Here is a 22,163-nt window from a genome sequence, read left to right as displayed (position 1 = left end):
ATCATTTTCTCCTCGATTCTGGTTAACACTTTCTCTTAATTGTTATTGCTATTTTAGGTTTTTCATCTTTATCTGTTTCTTCCTGGAAATCTTTGAGAAGCTGTCAGAGACTTTGGTGGGGGTGGCCAGCAAGGTGCTTCTTTGCATCTACAATATGGAGTGTGCAATTGAAAGACATTTGAGAAGTATTTAATGTCCTCTAAAACATAATACAATCTCAGGAACTGGAGCATTTTCCTTGTCCATACAACAATAGACATATAAATTGTAGATGTAAGTTTTTCATGAAAATGGATTTGGTAAGGTCTCTATCTGCTATTGTGGTTTGGTGGTAGAGCTTCATTTCTGTAAATTTATCTTTAATTTGCTGTTTCAGAATAGCTACTCGTTTTCCTGTGTTTAGTGCCTCCACCTCTCAGCCTCCCCTTACCCCCATCCCCCGGCTATAAAATAACACATAGTTGAGGTGATCTCTGCAGTTCCTTTTGGCTGATAGCTTATGATTTGGATTTTCCTGTGTGGAAATCTAAATGAGAATGTCTTAGAAAAGCTTCTTACTAACCTCGGTCTGCTCGTACCACATACTTGTGTTTTCACTGGTCTTTATTAGGTACCCACAGTTTTGTTAGGTGAGTTCAGAACAATGAAAAGGCATAAACCCTACTTCTCAGGATCTTGTGATCACCAAGGGATATTGGGAAGAAAGGAAAAAAGGGTTATGTTGGCTTTAGTGGCGGAAATTGTCCACCTGAATGGCATACCTTGAAGATTGGGGGGTTATTCTATATGGCTAGAAGGAAATGAAAAGCTTATTTGCTTTTTTCGTTTTTTTTCCCCCTCCTCTATATATTCTTATCGCTTTCCCAATATAAAATAAATGATGGGAGTTGATCCTGTTTATGGCATGTGGCTCAGGGCATGGGAACCTTCACCTTATTTTTCTCCTCCTTGAATTGAACATGAAATTCTGATGCTACAGGGCAGAGGAGAGACCAGGGTTTATGAAGACTGCATAGCTTGTGAATCTTAAGTAGAGCTCTTCAATTATTAGAGGCTCAACTTTTTCTCACTTTTCTACTCAAAGTGTTACGGTAAGGAAAGCAGCTTTAAGAGATAAGAATCTTAGGTTAGTAGAGTTTTGAAGAGGATGTTGAACAATAGCTTTAGAAGCAGCATTTATTTCTTTAATAAATGTAATACATGTTTATCTTAGTATAGAAAATACTGGTAATAGCTCACAATAGTGATTACTATTTTCTGTAATGGCCCCAGCAACCCTGTGATATGGGTCCTGCTGTCATTCTCCCATTTGAAAAACAGGTGTTTGGTGCTTATTCTTCTGATTTTTTTCCCCCTACATAAACTAAAATTTGGAGCATGCAAAAGCAGGTTTTATGACCTACTTTTTCAACTAATAAGACATTTTAAGAACACCTTTGTTATTAAAAAGTTTTTTTTTTTTTAAATTTTTATTTATTCATGATATGCACACAGTGAGAGAGAGAGAGGCAGAGACACAGGCAGAGGGAGAAGCAGGCTCCATGCACCGGGAGCCTGACGTGGGATTCGATCCTGGATCTCCAGGATCGCGCCCTGGGCCAAAGGCAGGCGCCAAACCGCTGCGCCACCCAGGGATCCCTGTTATTAAAAAGTTTTTGAAAACATTTTTGTTTTTGTGTTTTTGTTTTTTTGAAAACAGATTTTAATGTCTGCATAACATTTAATTTTATGAAATTCATTTAACTCAGAGTTTTTTAACCTTGGAACTGTTGGCAATTTTGGCGGGATAATTTTTTATCCTGAGAGATTTGTCCTGTGCATTGTAGCATGTTTAACATCATCTCTGGCCACTAACAGATGCCAGCAGCACTTTCTCCTCCCACTCAGTTGTGATGACAATAATGTCTCCAGACATTGCCAAATAAATGTCTTGTGGGGATAAAATTACCCTTGGTTTGAGAATCCCTTATTTAACCATATATACTTAATGGTTTTAATATGGATATGGGGTACCTGGGTGGCTCAATTGGTTAAGCGTCCAAGTTTTGATTTTTGACTCAGGTCATGATCTCAGGGTCGTGAGATCGAGCCCTGTGTCAGGCTCTGCACTGGGTGTGGAGCATGTCTGTGATTCTCTCTCCCTCTCCCTGCCACACTTTTCTCTCTTCCTATTTACCTTTCAAAAAAAAATATGGATATGAATAGACTCATTGTGAATTATCTATATGAAAAAATAGATCCATGTCATCTAGATTACATTTATCAGCTCTAATTTCAGCTACTTTCTTTGGTTAATATGTTTTCTGTAATAGCAATATTGCTTGAAAGTCAAAATTTAGCAACATTATTTGCATTCATATAAGACTGTAATTGCTTATCTGTCACCAGTCTGATGGAAAGGCATCCTGGGAGCTTTGACCACAGTTGTTTTATTGTGGATGAATTCCATTATCTCCATGTCACTTTCTTAAAAAGTTTGGTCATTGAGGCAGCTATAATACCTTGTGTTATTAATGGAAACTGGAAGTTACTCTTTCAGCTTGTTTATGTAGTTTTCTTGATATGTTTTGACATTTTGGAAGGATATATAAAGCCGTCTTTCCTACCAGCCATCTTTATGTGTAAAGAAAATTATTTTCTGTAATAGAACTCTAATCTACAATAATTAATGGTTGCACTTGCCCTTTTAGAGAGGTAGCATTCATTTGTGGGGATGGGTTGGTAGGCAAAACAGGGTTAATTGGAATCATTAGTCCTTGATTAATTATGAATCTTATGTTGAGGACCTTTATGCAGTCTCAAAGAGTAGATCTCTTTTATTCTTTCCCAAAAAGTTCAAGATTGACATGCTGTGTTTGGAAATATCCTGTAATGTGCATGCATATGCATGTATGTTTACTGATAACATTGTAATTTCTTTTTTTTTTTAAAACTTTTTTTTTTAATATTTTTTATTTATTTATGGTAGTCACAGAGAGAGAGAGAGAGAGAGAGAGGCAGAGACACAGGCAGAGGGAGAAGCAGGCTCCATGCACCAGGAGCCCGACGTGGGATTCGATCCCGGGTCTCCAGGATCGCGCCCTGGGCCAAAGGCAGGCGCTAAACCGCTGCGCCACCCAGGGATCCCAACATTGTAATTTCTAATAGCTGTATTGATACAATAAAATGTATAGTTCTTGACTTTGTTGATAATACCCTATTGTAGTGAATAGGTCTCTTTCTTAAAAATTTGTTGTTTGATTGACTTACAGAATAGTGTGAATTATGCTTTTTAAAAGATTATTTGTATTTGGCTCAGCTGTTTTATTATTCTGTTCTCCCTCTGTCTTCTTTATTAAATAGTGATCCTAAAGATTTCAGTATTACATGAGACTTCTTTCAAAGTGAATTATTTGGAGGCACCTGTTGGTACAGTCAGTCTTGATTGTGGCTCGGGTCATGATCTCAGGGCTTTGAGATCAAGCTCCATATTGGGCTCTGTGCTGGTTGTGGAGCCTGCTTGGGATTCCCTATCTCTCTCTCTCTTTGCATTTTTGTTTTAAACAGTGATTTTTTTTTTCTTTTTTTTTTTTTTTTTTGATGGTAGTGTTCTTGTATCTGGCTTTAAAGCATTTTGGGTATTTATTAAAAAGATTTACCCCTCACCAGATGCAATGGTGACATGTGGCCAGGTAAACCGTTCATCTTATAATTTCTGAATGTTCAAGTGAGGTCTTTCTCATTGTTGAAACTGGATGGGATAAAGGCCATCTCTGTAGAGTGAGGTTGTGATTCGTCAAGGAGTGCTCACCTGGGGGTATTTTCCACTGGCTTAATTTGTGTCTTAGAAAATATCTCACCTCTCCCTTTCAGTATTTCTGGTATTTTATTTTGGAAGTAAAAAGAAACAGAAAAAAAATGCATTTTAATAAAGTAGTTTCTAGAAATAACATTTTAAGTTCTGTATTAAGAGTAACAATATAAAAAATGTAACAGTCTTTCTGTTAACTCCCTGAATACATGTGACACATTTTTTTTTTTTGGATGCCTGCTTTTCTTTTTTTTTTTTTAATTTTTATTTATTTATGATAGTTACAGGGGGGGGGGGGGAGGCAGAGACACAGGCAGAGGGAGAAGCAGGCTCCATGCACCGGGAGCCCGATGTGGGATTCGATCCCAGGTCTCCGGGATCACGCCCTGGGCCAAGGGCAGGTGCCAAACCGCTGTGCCACCCAGGGATCCCGTGACACATATTTTTAAAAGTAAAATTCAAGTCCTGTTTTGGACTGTAACAGCAGTATATAAAATGTACTGATGTGTGAAAGATATGGAGAAATTTAAAAGAGGATGAAAAATTGGTTATAAATGCCAAAAAAGTTTTTCTTATACATGAATTTTAAATTATCAGGTGAAAAGTGCAATATTCTTATGGGTATATACATCTAAATTAGGTGATAGGACTTCTGCCGTGAAAATTTATCCTGTGGTGTTAGTAACAAATTACTAAATAGTTTTTCAGGCAGAAGTCTTTAATTGCCTTAATTTGTTATCCACAAAAGTAATTTTTTTTTTTTTTTTTGCTTTTAAGTTGGAACTCTGTGGGAATGACTGATATGAAATTTATTTTCAGATAGTGTCCTAGAATCCTACATAGGATGGCTTAAAGGACTTGTCTTTAATTAAAAGTGCTCTACACTTAGTGAAAATCCATGTTAGTTGAAGGATTGATTCTTTTTAAAGGAAAGCTGCAAATTTTTCTTGTATGGGTAAATGTCACTCTGTTCATATCTTCGCTTAGATGCAAGTCAAGACTTGTACTATTCTGCTAGGTTGTCATAGAAACGCAGTTAACTGTCATCTCGACTCAGACTGTTGATGGTTTTATTTGTAGGTTTGCAAGATTATTAAAATTTAACAAAAATTATTGATTTGCCTTTTATTAACACTGAGTTGTTTTCCATGGAAATTAAAACTGCACAAAACCCTTTTTTTCTGCTTAAATTTCTTTAAAGGTGAAACTATATTAAATCTGCTTGATTTTTTTTTAAGTTTTTATTTAAAATGTGATAGTCTACCGCAGTAGAATAACCTCCATGAATTGTATTTTTGAATCATTTTCCATTTTCTTTGTTTACAGCAAGCAGAAAAAAAAAACCTTAAAAATTTCACCTTTAGACTGCTTTCTAACTTAACATAAAAGATACCTGTCAGAAAAGCATGAAATGCTACATCAAGTGCCTAATATTGGAGTTTTCATTTTATTTATGATTTTTGAAGCCTAGCACGAATGCTTCAGTGAGCTGTGTTGTGAAAGTATTTATTTTTGTATATTTATGCGAGAGAAATTATTTAGTTTTCACTTATAAATAAGACCGGCAAACCTTATTTACAGTAACTTTATCTAATGGTCCGTGGATGAGTGCTTTTATGCAAAACAGTCAAGAGGCTAGAATTAACTTTTCACATTGGATGCACATTTGATGTCTAAACTTGAGCAACATGTGGCATCTTATTATAAAGACTAGCATTCAGGATTCAATTTGTATTTAACACATTTACTTCAGAAGGCACGTGTCATCTTTGCCACATTTAATGTTAACTTTGTAAGGATTTCGATTTCTTGCTTGTAGGTACATAAGTAGAAGTGTTTATTTGTTGCTTTTTGCAATTTTCCTTTATATAGGTTTTTTACACTTGGTTAATTAGCTATTTTAAGAGCAAGTCATTTTTGACATATGGCTTCTTGGATTGACTATGGTCATTTATTTTTTTTAAAGAAGTATAGGTATTTTATTTTTTAGGCTTTATAGATAACCATGCTTATTATACTTTTGCCACTATTCTTAAAGTTATTTTTGGAAGGTTAGTAGTGGGTATATATCATCTTTGATTTTTAATACTCTTACTAAATAATTAATAGCTTGTATATACTGGGGAAAGAAAATTTGACACCTCATCAGAAACATGGAATATTGACTTTTAAAGAAGATTTTATTGAGCAAGAGATTGAGAAAGCAAGAAAGTGAGGAAGCATGAACAGGGAGTGAGGGGGAAGAAGAAGCAGACCCTCAGCTGAGCAGGGAATCTGAAGCCATGCTTAATCCCAGGGTCCTGGGATCATAACCTGAGCTGAAGGAAGATGGTTAACCAACTGAGCCACCCAGGAGCCCCTACCAATTTTTTAAAATCAGATTTATTGCTCTTAAAATTGTATTACTTTTATAGCTAGCCTGCACAATGGCCCCCAGTCATCCTCTCCTGTTATTCCTGATCTTGTGACCTCCCCTCCCACACTGAATGGTGGCTGACCTGTATGATCAATAGGATACTGCAGACGTGTGATCTCTTAGGCTAGGTCATATATGACTTTGCTTTCTCTTGGATCACTCACTGTGGGGGAAGTCACTTTCCATGTCCTGAGGACTCCCTGGTAACCCTAAGGGGGAAGAGGTCTGTGAAGTGAGGAACTGAAGCCTCCTACCAACAACCAACACCAACTTGCCCATTATTTGAGTGAGCCATTGTGGAAGCATACCCTAACCCCAGTCAAGCCTTCAGATGGTTGCAGCCTCAGTGGACATCTTGCTTGCAACCCTGTGAGAGACCTTAAGTCTGAACCACCTAGCTATGCCAGTCCTGTATTACTTAGCCACAAAACTATTAAATTCATCTTTAAATACTTAAAATAATACACCTTTATTGTTTTAAGTTAGTAAACTTTGGCATAATATGGTATGCAGAAATAGATAACTAATGCACCTGCTAAATACATTTTTAAACATTTCCTATTGATCGCATCGTTCATAGTTACTTGTAGGCATAGAAATTGTGGAGGTTTCTGTTTGTGATTTTAACATCATTTTCCTAGGCATTTGGGTAGTGTGTTATACTGTAGAGTATTCATAACAATTTGAATTTCGGCTTTGTGTATGTTCTTTATGAAATTAAAATTTCCACTCATTTCTGTGTACCGAACATCTATAAAATGTTATATTACATATAATTCCAGGATTTATTTTTTTAAGTCAAGAGAATGAGGTGTCTGATGTTAAGTCTGTTTCATGATGTTTGATGAATATCATCCTTTCTATGTGATGATGTGGTTCTGTGCCCCAGAGGTAAAGATTTCTTGTGGCATTTGAGTTTGCATTTCTGCCTGGTATGTCCTGCCAGTCATCATGTGAACTAGGCCTACTCTACGGGTCATTTTTTTTTTGTTACTTATTTTTTTATTTTTTTTTTACTCTGACATGCCTCAGTGTGATTTTCTTCATATTTATCCTGCTTGGGATTAGAGCTTCTTGAATTCGTGGGTTGAGGTATGTCAGTTTTAGGGAATTCTCCATTCTTACCCTCTTTAACTGTTGATCTTGCCTTTCCTCTCCATTTTCCTTATTTTTCTGGGACCATAATTGTTAGCCCATTTCCCTGTGTTCCACATATTTCCTATTCTTTTCTGCATTTTTTGTTCATTTTTCTACTCTGGCTTTCTTTGGGATATTTTTTGACCTGTTTTACACTTCACTAATCCTGTCTTCTGCCAAGCCATCTGTTGTGTTCTTAGTTTCAGTGACATTTCTCACTCTTAAAATTTCCATTTTTTTCTTTTTTGTGGATTACAGTTCCTTGTTGAAAATTTCTATCTTTTCGTCTATTTTCTCCGTTTCCTCCATTGTTTCTTTGAACATGTGAATCATAGTATGTCAAGGAGTTTTTGCTAACTCCAGGTCACCCATGGGTCTGTTTTTATGGTCTTTTTTTTCTCCTTGATTTTTAGTTAGTTGGTCCTGTCCTATGGCATACCGGGTGATTTTTTAAAATTGATTTTATTATTTTTTATTCTCAGTATTGTAAGTGAAAAGGTTAGAGGCCCCAGTAGTTTTCATACTCCAAATAATTTTCTTTCTCCCAGGAGTCACCCTTTTACTGGACAGGTAGGTTGGGGGTTATATACATACTACCTTAATCCAGTCGGGGTTTGAACTGAGTCAAAGACAGATTGAAGTTTTAGGAAGCACTTTTTTTTTTTTTTGTATCCCCTGGAGACCAGGAGTTCTAGTTAGCCTGTAGTATTCATCAGGACCTCATTTGTTGGTAATTCCTGAACTCTGTTTTTTGTCTCTTCGAGCACATCAAGGCAGTTGGTTTGCATTTTTCAGGCTTTCTGTTTAGTGTTTCTAGCCTCATGCCCCGTATTCCTTTGGGAAAAGTGGCTGTGTAACAAGCTCCCTTCTTTGCCTTTCTCCTTCACTAGAATCTTAGCTCCTCAAGCCTCCAGTTTCGTTACTCAAGCCCAACAAGTACTGGAAGGTTTGCTGCTTTTCCTTCCCTTAGCAGTGTCTTCTTCTGAGGCAGAGCTTGGGTTCTCAGCCTCTTGTCCTGCACCCCGAATTGGTCTTTACTTCCAGGGAGAATGACTGGTGCATGGCAACTCCCCTCCCCCATGCTTTCTCCAGTTTTTCCACCATCCTGGAATCTTGGCCCTTCTAGCTCAGGTAGCTTCAGCAGCCCTTTTCACTGACGCCTCAACTGTTGCTATATATTTCATTAAGGCTTTCTAGTTGCTGGGTGGGAGCATTGGCATGCCTCTCTCTATTCAAATGTTAGCTGGGAAGTGAAGATGCTACAATAATTTTGAAGGGAATGTCCGTGAGTAGATTATTTTTATGAACTTCTGTTTTGGTGAGCTTTATCCTGTCACAGTTGTTGGTACATGCACATTTTATAGTTTCTCATTATGAATTGATACAGCAAAATAACATCTTTTTCTGAATCATTGTAATAATTTTTATTATTATCCTTGATTTAATTCAGAGCCATCATAGTCAATATAGGTTCCTAACTTTACTCCATAACTGTGCGGATTAAAGATATCCTAAGATACGCTGTATCAATAGTGAGGTTAAACATATAGTTAGTAATAATGCATACAAAATGGTTAAGACATTTTAATGCATTTAAGAAAATTTTTTTAACATTAAATTTATTCAGCTGAAGGTAAACAATATGTTTTCTCACAAACAGGAATGATCATGGAGTAGCAGTTTTTAAAAATATCAAAATATTTTTATCTGAGGGTATAAATATATTTTGTTGGATATAAAATTTCTAGTTTCCTTTCTTTGATTTTTTGTAATTATATTATTCTAACTAAAATGAAATATTCTCAAATCTGACAAAAAATATTTAATCTTGAAACACAAAGTCTTTGGAGGTTTATTGTATTACTGTCTCAGCTGCTGTGAGCATTTTAGATCCACGAGGTCAAATTGACAAGTATTTTTGCCCACACATCTTTTATTGGCATATGTGGCCACATAGTTTTGTATTTACCCTTAGATGCCAAAGTTGAATACTGTCGGCACTAGGTATGTATACTCCTGTTTTCAACTTTTGAATGTTTTCTGCTGGTGAAGTTGTAGCAGTTGATACACCCAGTTGGAAAAAGGAAACATGAAGATCTTACCCTTGAGCTGTAGTTGTAGTTATTGACAATCAGTGAGGAAGCCATCTCTGGGTCCCCCTTAAGAAATATGTTTTGAGTCTGACTATTTCAAATGAATCTGTGATGGCTGTCATTTTCTCTGCTTTTTGTGCAGGAAGAAGAAAGTGAAGAGGAACCCAAACTGAAGTATGAAAGGCTTTCCAATGGGGTAACTGAAATCCTTCAGAAGGATGCAGCTAGCTGCATGACAGTCCATGACAAGGTAAGGTAGCCCTTCTAGAGGATTCTTCTGTTAAGTTGTTTCTCTTGCAAGTTTGTTTATACTTTGGAGTCTTGATGCTCTTGGTGGTGGCTTTTTCCAGTAATTGTGTCTTCCGCCCTCTCTTCCTTTCTTCGTCCTCTCCAACAAAAAAATGAAAACAACAACCAAAGACATTGTAGTATGTATTTGTGTACACACACACACACACATACACACACGCACGCACCACATTGCAAGAGTGTATAAAGTAGAATTTAGATATGAAAGATTTATAGCAAGTAGTTCTTGGCAACTCTATCACTTTAAATTCCTCAAACCCTAAGTAGTAGAGTTGAGAAGTGTTAAGATTGGAAATGGTGTAGCGCTCAGTACTTTCATAAGAGCAGAAGAGATTACATTGAAGGTGTTAGGAATCAGTAGAAAGACCCCAAATGATTACTCATATGTCGTATGAATGAATTAAAATATTCCACATTTGAATCTTTGTTGTAACAAATCAGGTTCAAGTCCAATTTCCGTACTGTGTAGCACCCTTAGCCTGTTCTTGGACCAAAACAAAATGTGTTGTGAGAAGAGTACTGGAGGCCACACAGTGCGAACCATTGCCCTCTTCCTGATGGGCCCCAAGAGTGAGGCAGACTCCTCAAGTGTGATCCATCTCCTGGCTTTGCCCTGTGTTATCAGCAGTGCCTGTGCCTACCCTTCTTTTTTTACTCCATCCTGCTAAACAGATTCCTGGACTCAACACATTGATAGAATGTTTGTTCTCTCTTTAGCAGAAATGCCCTCGTTTGGGGCACCTCTCATTTGGCCTTCCCATTGTGGCCACGTCCCAGATTCCTCTTCACTTTGTTTCATCCCCTGAAGACTGGCCTTGTAGTTCTTGTAAACCTCTCCTTCCGTCTCGCTTCATCTCTCCCTCCCAGTAAGGCCACGTGGATGGCACTTGTGCCTGGAACTTGAGGATCTTTCCATGTCCTCACTCTTGACCCCTTTTATCCCTCAAGCTTTGGTATTAATTTTCTGACTACCCTGTTCTGTGACTTTCAGGAGCTCTGATCTTGAATCCATTCCTTGCTTAATTCCCTGCCTCTACCAAATGGTTAGCTCTCCTCTCGCTTTACCAGTGTCTCCAGTTCTTTTACAGCCCCGTCCTTTGTCTCCCCCCTCAAGCCACTGCAAACCCTGTTATGGATTTGTTCTTCGTTGGCCCTGTTAGTCCTCAGCCTGTCTTCTCAGCCTCTGTCCCTTGTCTCTGATGATGCCATTTCTACATAAGTAAGAAAATCCAATCTCTCAGGCCTGACGTGCCTCAGCCCCTGACCCCTTTCCCAGCCCATGGAATTCATGCCCATCCTTCCCCCTCGGAGGCTTCCTGCCCACTCTTGTTCTGCACTGAACTTCATATACCCCCTTCCCTCTTAGTGGTGCTCACCCTAGCCCCATGTCACTGCTAACCTCTTTCAGGGTCTGTAGGTTTTCCTGTCTTGGGTATTGCCTAGAGATGGACTCCTACCTTGTTTACTTTTGTGTATATGGCTTTGACTTGGCGTAACAGTTTTGAGGTTCACCTGCCATGTAGTCTGGATCAGTCCTTTGCTCCTTTTTGCTGCTGAACAGTATTCCATTGTATGGGGCAGACAGACCACGTTTTGTCTGTCCATTCACCAGCTGACAGATCTTTTGCTGCTTTTAAAAGTGTGGATCTCCCCTTTCTTCTATACAAAAGCTTTGGGAGAAGCTTTCTTAAGCCATTCTTTTATTATTCTCTTGATCACTTCTGTGATTCCCTTCTGGTTCTTTCACTTTCTCCTTACCTCCACCTTTCCCTCACATGTTGGTTTTGCTAGGATTTGGTCCACTGCCCACATTTCTTTGTAGTTTGTACTTTTCTTGATTTTAAATTTCCAGACTTCTCTGACCACCCATCCACTGACGCCTCCCCAGAGTAGTGTGCTGCTTTATCCAGGTGCCTCTTAAAGACTTCTTCCTTTTGTTCTTTTCGCACACCCATAACAAACTCATGTTCTTTTCCCTCCGTAATCTCACATCTATTTTGTGTTCTTTGCCCTATTTGGCGGCATCACAGTCTCTTTCGTCATCTAAGCCAAAGCTGACTCCTCCCTTGCTTCTATGCAGTCCCCCTCCCCCCAAGTCCTGGTGATCCCCCTGCCCCTCCTCCCCTCGCCTGGAATCAGACTTCTCACTTTCCTATCTAAACCCCTCTGCTGCCTGGTTGCCATGATGATCTGTTGAAAATAGAGGTTTAAAGCTCTCATGTGATTTTCACCACCTGCTACATAAAGTCTCAGCTCTTAATGCAGTAAGGCCCTCTGAGATCTTGCCTTCTTCTGTAACTGACTTTATGTCTTACCACTCTCTGCTATGTGGGTGGTGGTCTGGTTGCAACACTTGGCTGTTTTTACTCCATCCCTTCTGCCTGGATTCTCCTCCATCCCACCTGCTTGAGCCCACTCCCATCCTGAGCCCTTGTCTTTCACTTTAGGCATCTGTCATTTCTCCCAGAACACACACACACACACACACACACACACACACACCGCTAGCCAGTCTACTTTCTTGCAGATTTGCTTTGACTCTGGTCCATCCACAACACTCCTTTCCACTAAAGTAGTCTTCCGGAAATTCGAATCTGATCATGTAATCCTCCCTAGAATTCTGTATTGGTTTCCTGATGTCTTCATGATTTCGACACCCTTTCCTTTCCTCTTCTGCTTTCATCTCCATAAATATTCAGGTGCTTCCTATGAACCAACCTTTCCAGACTTATCACCAGTCTCTTCCACTGGGCACAAAGTGGATACTCTTGCCATATATAACCACTTGTAGTTTCTTGACTTTGTTCTACTTTTTATGTGACTCCATGCCTCTGAGCAAGTTGTATCCATTCTGCCTAAAATGTTCTTTCCACTAGCCTGTTCCATCTGCCTCAGGTTCTACTGTGTAACTCCTCCTTCAGTTAAGTGCATCTGATACCTGCCATGTTCCATAGGGTTTTGGAGATGCTGCCATTTTAGGCGTACCCTTTAATTTAAATTCAGTTCATCAATCTTTTTAATCTATCTCCTTTATGACCCTTTTAGGTTACACCTACTTATTACCTAAGCATATATGGTTGAATCTGAATGGATGAAATGGAGAACACAGTTTGCCTGCCCAGAGATCAAACTTTGTTAACACCATAATTGAACCAGCTTGGTCAAGGAGTCTTCTGACAGTGGGAACTGTAATCAGTGCTGACTTTTAGAACACATACTCTTAATCTGATGCCCATGTTTCTATTTATGAGGCTTCTGATCCAATTGAGAGAATCTTGGCTCTTAATTCAGGCCCTAGCCCTGCCACCCGATTGACTGTTTACAGGAAGTCACACCAGCTCCAAGGATTTAGGTTCTCCTGTGTAGTTAAAGCCCTCCCTGCTCTAATGTTTTGAATACTTTAACTGCTGTGGGGAACTTAGATGATACTATACAGCTGATCACATATGAAATGGGCTCCTTTATGGTGTCCAAAGGACTGCTTGTCATTTCTTCTGCTTGTTTACTTTGCACAAAGTCCACTCATTCAGAGTAGAAGCAGTTATGCTAGTGAATGGGATGGGTCAGAATGGACGTCCATCTGATAGTTTACAAAAGGAGTCAAGATTCTGTATTTAAACGGGAAGGGAGCTAATTAAATTATGCTTATTCTTTGCCCATCCTGGATTTTAAGTGTTCTCAGGTTAAAAAAAAATTAATAGTTACTAATAGTTACAAGAGCTCAATGAAGGTTTTAATGCCTAGAAAGAGTCACATTGAAAGGATTTGAATTTACTTTTGTGATTTGTGGCCAGTTTTGCATTTTTGTTATATTTTTGAATAATCAAAAGCCTTAGTAAGTGAAAGTATGACTCATCAGTAATATCAGGACCTGAATACATTTTCTAAGACCTATACAGTTATCTTATCAAACTTGGGTTTTTTCTTTAAAAGCAGTAAAGTTGTTTATTTTTAAAAGGCAGCCATAATTTATTGAATCCAAATGATGAAATGTTTTAGTAAACAAAAGGTAGCTTGTCGTAGAAACCACTGCATTTAAAATTTTTTTTAATTTTTTTTTTTTTTTTAGCTAAAGCAATGGGGAGGGGAAGAGCAGAGGGAAAGAGGATCTTAAGCAGGCTCCATGCCCCAGGCATGGATCCCACTACTCTGAGATCGTGACCTGAGCCAAAATCAAGAGTTGGATGCTTAACCAACTGAGCCACCCAGGCACCCCCAAACAACTGCATTTTTGTTCAGAAGTACAGTAATTATGGTTTCAGATTGAAACTATAAAATCGAAATAATTACTTTGTTTTCTATCTTAAATATTAAATGAATCAAGCTAGTAATTTCAAAAAAGGAAAAAGGAAAGGAATTAATAATATTTGGGTACTCTGCATAGAACTTTTAAAACTTTTGATAGAATCATTGTAAGTATCATTGGAAGTTCAAGAATGGCCTTCACAGAGGTATTAGAGAATCACCCAGTACTGAAGCATTTTTAGGATCCAAGCCCCTTTTCTTTTTATGAGAAGAATCAATACTGTTAAAAAAAAAAAAAAAAAAAAAAAAAAAAAAGAATCAATACTGTTGAATATTTGGGGTGCAGTGAGCTTTTAAGGTTCATTTTTTTATCATAGCCTTGGAGAGAGGCAGATGTTTGTTTTTAGTTAGTATTATGCATGGTTTTTTTAAATTATTATTCAAATATTGTCAGAGTCACCGTGGAGAAAAAATTACAACCATCTGAGCCATCTGAGTCCTCTGTTTCTGATTAGAATGTTCCTTCACTTTGAAGGCAATGTCCCAGTTTGGTTTAAATATTCAGACTAATTTCCCCCTAGAATTACCTCTTGCCCCTTCCTTTGCTGGGCCCAGGCATCCTGTTTCCAGCAGGCTTGCTGTCTGCCCTGGATGAGTAATCGGCATGGCACCCGGTGCATTCAGGCAGGCCTGTGTGGTGGAATCGTCATACCTAGTTATGTCTGCACACCTGATGTTTTATTAACCAGTATTGATTTTTTTCCCCTGGGGACTTTTTTCTTCCTGAAAAAAGGCAACCTTGCAGGAGTGAAAGGCATTGCAGGGGATGAATTTCTAATGAACCCCTTCTTTCCCTTCTAGTGACTTCTCTTTAATGTAGCTTCATATTTTAAGTGCCTGAACTGAAATTTCATTTTAAGCAATTCCATTTTGATAAAATCCTTTTAAATCTGGACTTTCTGTAAGGTTATTTTTATAAAGATTGTGCTGCTTGACTGAAACGCTTAGTAGCGCCTGTAAATTTGAGCATTTCATTATAGGTTGCAATGAAGCATGCTCACTTGCAATGAAATACATAGAATTTGGAACCATTTGAGTAATGCTGAAAGAAGTAAAGAAGAAAAAAAATCTCATGTCATATTTCAGGTAGTCCTAAAGTTTCTTCGTGCTTGTTTAGGGTTAGTTCAAAGAATTAAAGGAACAGTGGAAGTTACAAACTATTTCAACTATTTCTTATCATAAAATGAATATGTAGCTCATTGGTTATTTTGTGGCAGGAAAGGATTTTTTTTCTTGCATTAGAATGTAAACATTTACACTCTGTATTCTACATTAACTTTTATAGAGGTATCTAAATGCTAAATGATAATGTAAATACTTCCAAGCTTTTTTATCTCTCGGCATAACTTAGATTTTCTTTTCTAAAAAACAGTCATACTTTGTCATGTGTATATATTTGTTAAACTTAAATGCTAGCACAGATTTACATTTTTGCTATAAATTAAGGGGGGTTTGATCATTCCCTTCTGACTCTGAGCTCAACTGTAGGCTGATTGTGCTTTCCTGGCTGCAGTGGAATTTGTGGCCTCACTCCATCAGGCATTGTGTACAGACTGCATACACACTGTTAGTTGTCAGTGGATGAGGGTCCTCATGAGTCATTCTGACAGCTAGCTTGCACTCTCACAATAAAATAGGCCCTGTTCTGTTATTTCCCTGCAGCTGGAAACAAGCCTTCTCCAAGGAGTGCATATCTTCCAAGGCATTGCAGATCACTTACACATTCAGAGTCTTGACTTTGAAAATGGTTTGATTTACTAAATGTATACTAATGGCACATTAACAAACTGACCTCTCTGTCCTTCTTGCAGTTTTTGGCACTGGGCACACATTATGGCAAGGTGTATTTACTTGATGTCCAGGGGAACATCACTCAGAAGTTTGATGTAGTAAGTATACAGTATGAAATAATGTATGAACTAGACTTTGTGCTGAAAATTTGTGCTTTACAGTATTGGTTTTAGCAGTTTGTGGTAATAATCTAAAGAAAGTGCCTTTGTCAATTAAATCAGAGTACTTAGAATCAGAGTAACTCTGAATTTTATAGTATATGCTAAAAATTTATAAAGGTGAACGAAAAGTGAAAGAGGTCTATACATTTAATATTTTAACTGCATATCTTTCTATGTAAACCCCATTTAAAAATTTATTTTTATAAATCCATTGAATTGTAATTCTTTAATTGTAGTCATTTTGCCTTAAATGGAATATTAAAATGCTTCTATATGTGTTCTTTTAAATTAGAACAGTGTGGAATCTCTAGGCGAATTGTTATTAAAAGAAGAATAACTGCTTTTATTAGTGAATACTGGCCCTAATTTATATACAGGGGAAGTTGTGAAATCCTTAAAGTGTGAAGCCCCCTCATTTGGTCAATTGTCAGTACATGTCTCACCATCTTCTGTAGATGCCAAAGGTAATTGAAGATTGATTGATCACCTTGCTGGTTCAGTTTATTTCTTCTAAATATAGAAGGCTAATATTTTATGTGAATGTTTTGGTGCTTGGATACTTAGGGGATTATATCGATTAAAGAGCTAGGCTTTTTAATTTTTTAATTGTGATTTGGAATAATCGAGGATGAAGGAAAGGTGGAATTTGAAGCTTGACCCTGGTGTTTAAGATGTACCTTGAAAGTTTCAAGAGCGTCTGTGGTTGTGTGCGTGTGAACATTCGGAGTGAACAGGGTGCTCATTTGAGGGGCAGGCAATACTTTTTCAAAGACAGCATGAGCACTTGTTGAAAGACTGATCTATTATAAGGCATTGGTGCAGTTTATAAAGGAGACCACAGTTTCTGAAGTTGGCACATTGTATATGAAAGGAATAGGTTGCTTCATTTTCCTTAAAAGAAATTGAACCACTGAATGTTGACAGAATCTTGGGAATAATAGTCCAGGAAGGGACTCAGGCCCGCTAATCATACTACTACCTTAGGCAAATTGTGGGTTCTTGTTTTGCTTCAGCATCTTTCAGACAAGAGGAATAAATGTTGGAACCTCCCTGTACCTCCTAGACACCCATCTTAGTGACTTAAACGTTTGTTCTTTCAGTCGCCATCCATTCAAGAACGTGTAGCTGATGCTGGGAAGAACTCTTTTTTGGGGTGTTATCTGTATCTCCTCACCATAAAAGCAAACACAAACAAAAAGCAAAAAGGAACAACCAAAAAAATCTCACCCAACTGGTCTCTTGAACTTTCTGCTCTAGGTAGAGGATTATGTGATGCTCTGCTTCTAAAGACGTCCTTTAAATATTGTGTAGAAATTACAGTGCTTGATTGTTGAGGTTCATGGGTATACCTGCTGGGTCCATTGCCAAAAGGGAGGCCAAGAAAAATGCTAGAGGAGTTTATTCCTGTGTTTGTTCACTCATTCATTCAGTCTTTGTGTCTACTCAGTGTGAGCCTTCCCTTATCCTTTTTGATGTCAATTTTATGTCAAGTATATCCTGTATCCTCTTTTAGGTAATTTATGGTATCATCTCTAAATTTGCCCACATTGTTTCCCCCCCTTTTTTTTTTCCAGTCTATCTGTATGGCATCTTGAAAGTGAAGTTCTTTAGAACCTTGCCTGTCAACCTGCCCCCCCCCCCTTTTTTTTCCTTTCCTTTCTTTTCCTGGCAGGAGAGGAAGTTGGTTTGATGGTATTATGTTTACCTTATCAAAGAATTTGATAGTCTTCTACAGAAGTTTTCCATGAGACCCTAGCTTCTTCATGACCATTATTGCCATAGTAGGCTTATGGCTTTCATGTGACAAGTTTCATATTGCCCTCTGTTGAAAAGAAACCATAGTCTACAGCTTCTCATCTCCGAGTTTTTTTACTATATTATTTTCCTGTATCTGATGATCTGATTGCTTTGTGGGGCTCAGTATCACTCCTTTTAAAAAAGGATTCTTTCGATTCTAAAAATACTAGTATGACTTGAATTTGCTGCTTTTCTTTGAATATAATGGTTGCCATTTTAATCCAAAACTTTATTCTTCATTAGAAATGCAGTGAGAGTGAACACATATTTTTAAAAATTAATGAATAAACACTTTCAACTTTAGTTTTCACTTCTAAGTGGGAATAATTGAAACAAATGAAAATTAGATAAGATAATAATACCTTATGTTTGCATAATGTTTATTCCCACACGCAATATCTCTTCACCCCAGTCACTGCATTTATAGTTTTGATCGTGGTAGTTTTGTTTGGCACAAGGGTGGGGGCGTGCAGGAATCTCTAACAAAGTTCCCAAGGGATTCTGCTATTTGAGCTGAGATGGAATCATTATTGCACTAGAGGCGGTCTGACTTTATTTTAAATACATATGAGGTAAAAGAAATAAACAGATCATTCAGCATGTTGAAGAAAGATATTTGTTTTCTCATTAATATTTCAGGAGAAATACTATGTGGCCTGCAGTTCCACTTGTAGGTATACATTCAAGACAAATGAGTGCAATGTGTATGTACGCACACACACACACACTCACACACAAAACATACATATAAAAGAGTGTTATATTGATTAATTCATAATAGCTCCAAACTAGAAACCACTTGGATATTAATCATTCATAGAATGGATAAGTAAATTGTGGTATATTCTGAGCAATTAAAAAGAACAGATTGTACGTGTAACGACACAGATGAATTTCACAGACTTAATGGTCAACCAAAGAAGCCAGACACAAATGTGTACATGCTGAATGCTTCCTTTTATATGATGGTCAGGAAAAGGTGACACTAAACTATAGCAGTAGAAGTCAGATATTATTATTTGACCTGGGAGAGAGCACAGGAGAATCTTCTGGAGTGGTGGTAATAATTTCTATTGTGATAGCTTCCCCTATATATACATATGTAAAACTCACTGAACTGTATATTAGAGATTTGTGCTCTTTAGTCTGTATTTTGCCTCAATAATATATACACAGAAGTACCTGTACACTTGTATGTATCTGACCTTGAGCAAAATTCAGAATTCAAATTATCCTTTGTCTGTTGAAGCAACTCTTCTCCTCACTTCTAAATATGAGCAAATTGGTAAGTTGGTCTCCTGTACAGGAATCTTTATATGAATGGATCACGTCACTGAGATTATTCCTACACCTGTATATTCTTCTACAATTACATTAAAAATATAGATAGAGAGGATTCTGTGTTACCCAGCTATCTCTGACTGTTATTTTGTTGCTTGAGAGTGAAAACCACTGAAATGTTGCCTTATTTTTGCATGTCGATAGTCATATTTCAGGATACTTAAAAGAAATATCCAGATATGTTAATGTTTTAATGACAGAGGTGGATTTTTTTTAGAGGTCATTGCTAGATATCAGTTTATATTAATGCAGACTTAATTGATAAAGTTCACTTCTCCTTAACTCACAGAGTCAAATGAAAGGCCTAGCTTTTCAAATTAAGTGCTCATGTTGCTAAGAGAATTGCCTTTAATATAGATCAGGCCATATTCCCCCGAATAATGGCTGTCTTAATGCTTACACGGTGTATAACATAGGACTTCAAAATTCTTAGGGGATTGCGAATATCTTTTAAATGTCCACATAGTATTTGTGCCCGTATAATGCCATTAAATCATTGTAGTTACTTTCTCTTAAATACCTTCCACTTTCCTAAGCATATTAACTTATGGCTTACTGATTAGGAGTGCTTACTTGGAAGCAATGAACAAGTTATTTTGGAGCATTATTCCATATGTTTTAAATCTTTGTTCTTTTAAGTGCACTAGAGGGAGAGCAGAGAACTCCACTGACCAAACATAAATTTTTGCTGTTTACCTTCATGTGTTTTTCTTCTTTTGCTTGAAATGGAAAATGATACGGCTTTGCTGTCTCGGTGCCGTGGCAGGAGATATCAGATAAATACCTATAAAATGGATGGTTACAAAAGGAAAGGGATAAGAAAACAAAATAAAACAGAACAGGGGCTTATTGGGCATTTTGTATTAAGATAAATACCAATTTTTTTTAACTAAATCTCTTAAGAGGTAGGTTCAGGATTCTCCTTGAACTCCACAGATAGCAGAGTCTATTGATGTTTCTATTCCTGTTGTTTTATTTTTTTTTTTAAATTTAGGATTAAACTAACATACTGTATTTCTTACTGCTAATCTTTCATACTTCCTCATGTTCATATGCTAATAAAATCTCTGATCTCTAGCAGAATTTAAAGTAGATTTGCAGGACAGTAACTTAACATCCCTTTCCTAGAGGGTCCTAGTTTCTGTTTATCCCCTGCTCTCGCCCCCATCAGTCTAGTTCCTGTCTCCAAAAACACTGGGTGACTTCCCAGGTGGAGTTGTTACTCTATCTAGCTCAGCACTCAGGACCCTGGTTGGTCAAGTGGCCAAACCTACCTTTGTGATCTTCCTTTTAGTTTCTTTGTCCTCCAATCATTCTGATACGCTCACCATTTTCTGAGTATTGCCTCAGACATGCATGTTTGCTTCCATGCTTTTCATCACATCTTTCTGGAATGCCTTTCATCTTTCTTTCTGTTAGTTCCATTCTTTCTTCTGAGATTTGAACCTAAACTTCTACTTTTGGAAATTAACCCTTTTATTCAGTAGTATTTATTAAGTGTTTAACATGTGTGTAGATTTTTCCTAGTCACTCTGGATAATGCAGAAAGTCATCAGAGTTTAGAAGCTCAGGAGACTTAGATCATTCTAGATATAAAAGATGCCAGGTACGGAAGCCTGAAGGAAATAGGACTGGAGCTGCTTCCGGTCTGTATTCCGTTGCTCTCTACATGCCTGCTTGCCCTGTGTATTCGAGACCTCCTTCACATACCTAGACATTCTGATCAGGTTATTTCCCCTACCTGAGTGTGAAGGGGTGTTCGTGTGATTGGTTCCTGGCCTGTGAATGACCATGGTGTCATTTCTATCTCTGGCCTTTGGAACTTGGCCATCTTTCAGATTGCGCTCCTGCCCTTCTGCTTTCTTTGGCTTAGAGGAGTTCATTTCTGATATAGATCAGCTCCTCTTTCCTGTGTCACTGAGACGTAAATGTTGTTTGTAGGATCATCCATCTTTTTTTCATGTTTCAGGGAAAAGGGCTTATCTGCCCTTTTATCTCTTGGCTAAGGTAATCCTGAAAAACTTAGTGTTCTCTTAAGCTTCTTAGACTGCATTTATAATATTCACAAATACCTTTTATCCTCAGCATGATTTGATCTCTTCCTCCTTTGTGTTATTGCCGCATCTCGATCATGTGGTAGTTTTGTTGAGATTATTTAGCATCTGTCATTCTTCCCATAGAATGTGAGCTTCCTGAGGGCAGTTTCTGTGAGTAATTTATCTCTGCATCCTTGGTGCTCAGCATAAAAACTGACAAATAATGAGGAATTGATACAAGTTGGCTGAGCTCTAATAATTTCAAATCTGTAAACTTCCTTATACCTGGACTGCTTTATACCTTTCTTTGCCATATCTGGATTGTTGTGTCTACATTATGGGAAATCATATGGACATGACCATTTATTTGAGAGTGAATACAGATACCATGCATTTGTTATTGCCCTGAGGAGCCCATCTATTTTGGGCTCCTTATGGGGTCAGAATAATATTGGGGTGACTTCTTCATTAAAAGAACCCTTAGAGCAGATCTAAAAATGTAAGCATTTAACAAAGAAATTCTGCTCTCCTCTTGGTCTCATGGCACTTACTTATCAACCTGAAGTAAATCCCATCTATAGTATGCTCTGCCAGATGTGGCATCATTACTTGGGAAGCATGGCATGTATCTTTTGATATTATCAAAGTGGTACATTGTTGACTCAAATGTGCTAGTGTCTGTAATATCTGTCTAAGGCTGATTGACAGGTCTCAGAGTCTTAGGTGTTGAAAGAACACCTTCTATATTTGGACTTCTTCTATATTTGGACTCTGTATTTTGAGAGATAAGAAATGTGTCAAATGAGTTAAGAATTACTTAAGTGGAAATCATTCTAACTGATGCCAAGGAAAATCTTATTTTCAATTTTATGCATTTTTGTATTAAATCATCTCCAGTTTGTGGATTTTTTATAGGTAGCTTGATAACTTTGGTAGCATCTATGCACAGAGGTCTAAGAAAACATATTCAACTTTAAGGATTCTTCT

At 37.6% G+C, this 22,163-nt stretch overlaps 1 protein-coding gene across 3 annotated transcripts in view; it reads left to right on the top strand.

Annotated features, from left to right (window-relative positions):
• The window catches only part of VPS41 (VPS41 subunit of HOPS complex), a 167,146-nt gene that overhangs the window by 25,850 nt on the left and 119,133 nt on the right, over positions 1–22,163 (top strand). For all 3 annotated transcript variants that reach the window (XM_072791623.1, XM_072791622.1, XM_072791621.1), the window contains exons 3-4: positions 9,579–9,686; positions 15,862–15,939. In XM_072791623.1, the coding sequence (XP_072647724.1) occupies positions 9,579–9,686; positions 15,862–15,939 (186 nt within the window). The remainder of the gene's footprint in view (positions 1–9,578; positions 9,687–15,861; positions 15,940–22,163) is intronic.

Source organism: Canis lupus, chromosome 21 (genome assembly GCF_048164855.1).
Source record: "Canis lupus baileyi chromosome 21, mCanLup2.hap1, whole genome shotgun sequence".
NCBI lineage: Eukaryota > Metazoa > Chordata > Mammalia > Carnivora > Canidae > Canis > Canis lupus.
The sequence above is the reverse complement of the archived record's forward strand: the minus strand, read 5'-3'. Positions and strand labels throughout refer to the sequence as shown.